Source organism: Dinoponera quadriceps, unplaced genomic scaffold (assembly GCF_001313825.1).
Source record: "Dinoponera quadriceps isolate SergipeBrazil2010 unplaced genomic scaffold, ASM131382v1 scaffold4681, whole genome shotgun sequence".
Lineage (NCBI taxonomy): Eukaryota > Metazoa > Arthropoda > Insecta > Hymenoptera > Formicidae > Dinoponera > Dinoponera quadriceps.
In genome coordinates this window covers 304-7,515 of record NW_014561157.1, presented here as the reverse complement: position 1 = coordinate 7,515, position 7,212 = coordinate 304, and the positions used below count along the sequence as shown (strand labels likewise).

The 7,212-nt window shown below is 39.5% G+C and overlaps 1 protein-coding gene across 1 annotated transcript; it reads right to left on the bottom strand.

Annotated features, from left to right (window-relative positions):
* Positions 1-1,164: 1,164 nt before the first annotated feature.
* On the bottom strand, positions 1,165-3,870 carry LOC106750898 (glutaminyl-peptide cyclotransferase-like). Its single transcript, XM_014631517.1, has 6 exons — positions 3,720-3,870; positions 3,364-3,507; positions 2,832-3,101; positions 2,573-2,734; positions 2,216-2,441; positions 1,165-2,118 (listed from the first exon to the last, which is right to left on the bottom strand). The coding sequence occupies exons 1-6, from the start codon at positions 3,822-3,824 to the stop codon at positions 1,964-1,966; spliced, it is 1,062 nt and encodes a 353-aa protein (XP_014487003.1). The 5' UTR covers positions 3,825-3,870; the 3' UTR covers positions 1,165-1,963.
* Between the last annotated feature and the right edge of the window lie 3,342 nt (positions 3,871-7,212).

Here is a 7,212-nt window from a genome sequence, read left to right as displayed (position 1 = left end):
TTCGAGAGCGTTCGCCCGCGCTCGGCCGAGATCGCCGACGCTCGGTGTCGCTCGAGTGCGCGGCGCTCGGCGGGCGCGTCCGAACGAACAATGACCTCAGGACCCGCCATTGCCAACCTAAGCCGAGCGTTCGAGCGGTTTCCTTCGGTTCTCTTCTCGTCTCAACCGCCGGGATTCGCTTACGGACGCGAGAGAATCTTGTCGACCGAGCGGAGAAATACGCGTGACGTTTAGGTACGTGGGTTACGTTTCTCTTTCGACACGATGACGACGACGATGAAAGCGTCTCTTCCGGAAAAACGGATCCGCCATTGATCGTGGCGAGTAAACTCGCGTTGATATTCGTAATTTGCGTTCTGACAAATGTATTATCGCTCTCTCGAATGACCGGCATTTCGGCGGCGCGTTAAATATTTCCACGCGGAATATCGCACGCGGCCGTACCGTTCTCCGTTCGATGCGTGATGAACGCGGATTTGTACGTGCGCCTTCCAACGGAACATTCGAATGTTCAACGTATTCGCCGTTACCAACTTTCCCGCTCAAACGCACCATTTTCTTCTTCCCACGAAGATGCAAAATGTTCAGGACGATTTTCGTCGCATTAATGAAGTATCTCCGTGAAATGATGAGAGGTGAATATCGCTGTCATGTCTTCGTTAAAATTCGCAAAAGAAATATGCGAATAATGTTCTAATAGTAATATTCTCAATCCGACACTGAACATCGATTGCATTACATCTACGTTATAATTTTGCACTCAACAATGTAAATGTTATATAATATTTGTAGTTATAATGTAATTGGTGCTTGGTGTTGATTGGACTAAAACTTGAGCGCCACGTTTGTGGTTGTTTTAACTGAAGTGTCGTTCGTTGTTTTCAACCGTATAATAGATGTTCGTGTGTGTGCATCGGTGAGGATACGTGGAAAAAAACACACTTGCATTATATCAATTCATTCCAAGCATGTAACAGGACGTCACGCATTCGAGTTTCCGCAATTTCCTGCACGAACTCACGACTTCCAAATCGCTCTTTGATACCTCGCTCGCGATGAAAAATACCTGATTTATACATTTTTTTAATTTTACTTGAGCGATGCACGCACATGAAATAAATTCTTGGGAATTTGGAAATGAGAAAATTTAATAGCTCGAGGATGTAAGACGTGAAGTTGCTATAATGTATTCAAAACTGCTCAGATAAGGAATGTATACATTCGTACGGACAAAAACTACAATACGAAAAAACTACTGGTATACTATTGAAGAACAATAGTTTTCCAATAATATACCAGTAATTTTTTGATATTGCGGTTTTTTTCAATACGGTCAGTCCCAAATATAACTATTTATATAACTATAGAATTGACTTATTTATATTATATAAACAATCGGACTTAATAAAATAATTCTCACGCATTATAAAATTACACATTATAATATATTACGTTATAAAATTACGCATATAATATATCACGTTTTTATCAGGTAAACAGGTAGCAAAACAGATACTTCAAAAGATTTAAAAACATACAAATGCGCAGAAAAAAAGTCTGGTTGCATTAATCAGAAAGGGAACAACCGCATTTTGATTGAAGGAAACAGAATTTCTGGTTCTTATAAGTCAAATTCATATAACCAGAAATTCTAATTCTTTCGACCAAAATGCATATGTTGTTCCATATATATTTCTGGTTAATGCCACCAAATTTTTCTTCCGTGCGACAATGAAAGACTAGCTTTTGATCAATTGAGATTTAGTTCTAATTTCTTAGCTATATTTTTGTTATCTAAAATTCAAATAATTTATTCCGACAGAGATATGTCATGTTTTATGAGCTTAATGCTGTGTGTGCACATAAGTAATTTCTCTTGATATTGTTCTTAAACCGCAATATATAAATTAAGCATTAGGATCTGTCCTATGTCGTTTCCGTATGATTTTCTCTTGAACTTACGTCAATTAGACAATATATGTAAATAAGACGCCACGAATATTCTGAGAATCTTGTTAATATTTTCGGTGGTTTTTAAATCGATATTTGCCCGGTTGTCGCCTACTTCATGCCAAAAGGACGGAAACGGACTCGGTATTATATGTAGAATAGGTACATCTGAAAAATATCATCCATATTGATTAGAGCGTGTATATATATACTCAATATTTAATATAAAATAATTTGAGCCACAAAAATAATTTGCTCTACTCACTTCTTCTGAGAAAAGGGATATGATCGTCTTCGATACGTGCCTCATAGGAATACGGTTGAAAGTACCTCTGTTCCGGTTTGCCGTACGAATACGATTCCAATTTTTTCAAATCAGCTAATTTCTTCTCGATATTAACCAACAGAGAATACCACTTTTCGGTGTTCTTAAAATAATTGTAGAAAGTCGGGTCTGGCGCGCCGATTAAGTCAAGGAGGATCAACATGTCCTGTAACAAAATGTTATGCAAACGGCGAATGATCGTTTAGCATATACGGTTTTGATAACAGTTGTGTCATATTTTACAAAGTAAAATAATTATACACATCGGTAGTGTGTTAAGAGTAACACGACTTTTACCATTTTATCTAATTCATTGATATGATTTCCTCTGCCGTAGACAGTCCTCTTGTTATGCCATTGCCTGGCTAAATGCTTGGAACCATAAATAGAGTCATCCGGACCCCATTCTTTAAATGCTTCTTCTCCGTCAAAGAAAATAAACATCAGACTGACATCTTGCTGGAAATAGATGTGAACATTTTAGGGGATCCTAATCCCTCAATCCTATCTGATCTGTTCATTTCATATGCTTTTAATGCTTTTTATTGAGACTTACCTCTTTAATATTCTCCAAAGAATTATTCATGACAGTAGCTAAATTAATCAGTTGAGCACATGGTACGGCGCTATCTGTCGCCCCAACAAAGTTCCTCTCCCTCGTATACTTAGAATCAAAGTGACAAGACAATGCCAGATATCTCTTTGCATTAGGATTTAATTTGACAATAATGTTTTCAAACTCCAGCTCGCCGAACATCGGAGTATTAGCTTCGAATAAGTCTGATTCCACCGTCCAACCAAGAGCATTCATTGACCCCTTGATGTACTGAAAAGGAAAAATGCATTTTTATTTTGCCTACAGATTAGATATTGTCAATTACGACATTAGAACTTTATATACATGCTGTCTATACATATTATATCTATGCACACGCATAGTTATATAAGTTTTCTCACAATATGCAAAGCTTCATCAGAGCCTTCTCGAGAGTTTTTTCTCCACACAAACTTCTAATTAATTTCTAAATTTCCAATTAATAAGTAACAATATCCTTGACGAAAGGTCAGAAGTGTCACTTCCCCCTTACCTCTCTGACTCTCGCATGCGCAGGAGTCCCCACGATCCTGACTACGCATATGTTGTCCAGAACCTCGTTCATGTGCGTGATATTCGTGAGGTCGGACAACGTGGCGATCTGTTCGATCGTCAGCGAGCCCGCTGTATGATAATACTGGAATCATGTAACAATAATGACTCGTCAGAGCGGCGTACTCGGGCCGACGGGTGTGAAGCGACGTTCAGTACACGCATGGTGAGGCACAATGGGCGCAGGTGAGCGGTGAAAATAATGAAGAAGCCTCCTCTCCCTCGAAAATGGAGAAAGAGGATGAAGGTTAAACAAGTAGTGCCGCGTTATAAAATATATATTTATACGTTACATACTTTCTCGTTCTTTAGTGCTATCTCCCTCGGGCCACTCGCGTCCACCTTGCAAGGCGACGCGACGCCAACCAGGAAAACGCATAGTGCGAACTCGAGCACACCCATACTCCCGGAACGGTCGCGCGTCAACTGAGCGTTGCGTTGCCAAGCGCGTCAGCGCTCGCGCCATCTTGACGTTTAAATCCCACGCATGCACGTGGCATGGATCGATATAAATCTTTACATCCATTTACCAACTACTTTATTTATTTATCGTTAAACGCGTGTTAAAGCCGCACAAACAACCGAAATCTGATCGACAACAGTCGATTTTGGAATTAGTGTATATAAAATTGATTGAAATATTCATTTGTTACATTCTGTCGTGAAAGAAAAATCACCGGCTACATAGCATATTTTATCTATGACGTTCTAGAGACATCATTTTGGGGGATATCGTAATAAACATAGGATATCCTAAGATAGTAGTAGTAGTCCTAAGATAGGATATCTCAGATATCCGTTGGATATCCAGCAGATGTGTAAGTATCCGTCTATGTGATATCTTACGGATATCTTGAACGATATACGAAAAATATCCGAGGAAGTTAAAGGAATATCATAAAATATATTATTATGTACTCAAGTAGCACAAACACATGTTATTAAACACATGTGTATCGGTCATTTTTTATTTACCAAGCGTCATTTATATGAATAAGACTAATATTTGAATAGTAGTGCTAGTATTCGCCAGCGAGAAATGACTCGTCAAATCGACGCCGATTCGATGTAATCTCGATTGTTCCGAAGTCAATTTAACGTCAATTTGACATCGATTCGATGTACATCTTTCGCTGAGCCGAAGTAGTATTAAATTATATTATTATTGACGACACGATATCGCGTGAGATATATTATATAAAAATATGACAGGATATTTGGATATTGCGCGATTTCAATAGGATATCGTAAAATTTTGGAATAGTAGACTAGTCTAGAACATTGGGATATATGTGGGATCGCATTTGGAAATCTGGGACAATTTGAAATATTCTTAGGATAAAATGTGCTGTAAGGGCATTTATCTGTGTACAATCCCACATCGCACAGAGCTCGAGCTACGAGCTCTATCAGATTATGCAATAATAATTAAACTTGTGTGCATTGGACTTGGAATTTAATCAATGAGAAAAGAATTGATTATTGATCACGTATGTGCTGAACACGTCATCGTGCAATAGCGACTCATTCTCAGTCTTCAATACTCATTCTTCGTTTCATTTCAAACGGGTTTTATTGGAATCTCTCTTTCATTTCATCACTAAGATAATATAATGTACATTATAAATTATAAAACTGTAAACATTTCGTAAAATTTTACAAAGGTAATATATAAAGTCACAATTAAATATGGAATTCATGGTGTACATGGAAAAAATATTGTAGTAAAAACTACTAAAAAATTTTATGGTGCTGGATTATGTCAGAATTGTTATATGTGTTGTAATCTTTAGTGATGTGTACACGTGATTTTTTCCTCCGCTTATGTGTAGACGACTGTTGGATTAATATATTTGAAGGTAATAACAAGTTTAAAAAGTTGAGTATCAAATTGTATTTCATACATTTCGTTATTCATTTTATTATTCAATATCTAAGATTTCATGAAATCTCACTGTTTTTTATTCTAGTCCACTTTATCATTTCTTTAATTTTCTTATATTTATATTCACTCCTAAATCCTACTTAGCGCTTTATCACGCGATTACAACAATTAACGATACACTTAATTTATTCTATCTTCGCGATAATAATCAACGACGCGATCCTATTTTTTCTTTTTACAAATATATTGCTTTTTTTTGTTGCTTACTAAGGACGAAAATCGACGAGAGATAAATTAGAGGAGAAAGTTGACGTGAAACGTGCCGTTTGCATGTGAAAATGAAAGACTCGAGGGAGAATAAACGATTTAGTTTAATTATCGTGAAACATCGTGTGTTAAGTAATTGAAGTATTTCTTTGTTCCTTAGACGACTTATATAGAGATATCGTTGTAATATACCTTATAGATCGACGTTATCAGAAGAGCTACGTATTAGACACAAACTTCGCGAATCGTCATCACGTAACGACCATAGCAGCACCATATATTATATAAACTTTTACGTTACGCATTTACACGCTACAATATTGCTAAGTTCGTTCGGAAAAAATTAAATTTTAACCCTTTCGACTCGGATAATTTATTCATTAAGTGCACGTTTTCCAACATTTGGAACGATAGATTCTCTCACTGAAACCCTTTCGACACAGAGTGACTCGGAGGGAATCAGAATTACAGTTTCCGTCCAATTTTCCGTGTNAAAGGGAAACGGGCGAATTACCGGAAAGTGCTGGCGAGGTCGCGGTTCTTCCGTCCAATTTTCCGTGCCTGAATATGTTCAGCTGAGGTCTCCATTATTCCGTCAGATTCGACAGGGTTAAACCGAACTCGCGGCGAACGAGCGCTCTCGCGAAAGTGGCGACACAATTTTTCCCTCCTTTCACGATCCTAGACGAGATATTTATTTAATATTTGGTACTACCAGTGTGAGCGTTCACGAGCATGATGTCGTATTTGCGTCGCCTTCCGCTTCGCTCGCGCGACTCGACGACGGCCGTCCTCTCTTCGAGATTGAGCTCCCCCTCGTTCGCGTTAAATAAATAAAGGCAAACGCGACGTCGACGCGAGCTAAGCTTCACGGACCCGATCGACGTGGCCGATCGAATTTCAATTATAGGACACGCGGCCCGTTCTTACCGGGCTTCCTCGGAGCGTGTAACGTCCGTTAAATCCGCCCGACGGAACGACGGCCATCCGAATCGATCTCCCGTTTTTATGTGAGAACGATGACGAATCGTCGTCATCGTCGTCGTCGTCTTTTCACGAACGTTCGTTCACGAAACATTTGAGAAAGCCCGGTCGAGAAATCGAGCATCGCAGTTCCGGTGAACGGGAACAACGCGCGACGAATGCGGCGAATTCGCGTCTTTGCGATTCATTGACGCGCGCGCGCGCGCACGCCCGAAATAAGATATGTGCATGAAAGGATGATCGATATCTTACTTATTATTTAAACTGGAAAAGTACAAAATGATATCTCGCCCCTAAGTGTAAGTATGCGGGTCTTGAGCAACCGTTTTGCGCAAGTCGAGTTCCTCCGGACGACGCGGGTGCTCCAAAATACGTCGAGATAACGTCCGAGAGGACGTCCTAGTCTCCTGAAGGGAGATCTCTCGAGCGTTTTTTGGATCCCCTCGTGTTGTCTGGGTTCTTGCTTCCGGTCGGAGGAAACTAAACGATCGGTCTATCGCGGGAAGAGAAGAGCTTACTTTTGTTTACGTTTCGTGACGTGCGAATATCCGATACTCGTGTCGTACAGCCACGTTTGAAATTAGCTTCACCGATTGATTAATAAATTACATCCGAAGTCGGACTCCGCGGTCGCGACTCGAATCGATCGAGACG

Bases quoted from the DNA above. Each gene is read 5' to 3' on its own strand.
- LOC106750898 (XM_014631517.1), bottom strand. From the start codon at position 3,824: ATGGGTGTGCTCGAGTTCGCACTATGCGTTTTCCTGGTTGGCGTCGCG. The intron at 3,508-3,719 runs GTATGTAACGTA...ACATGATTCCAG, and splicing joins TAGCACTAAAGAACGAGAAA to TATTATCATACAGCGGGCTC. The intron at 2,735-2,831 runs GTAAGTCTCAAT...ATCTATTTCCAG, and splicing joins CTTTGGAGAATATTAAAGAG to CAAGATGTCAGTCTGATGTT.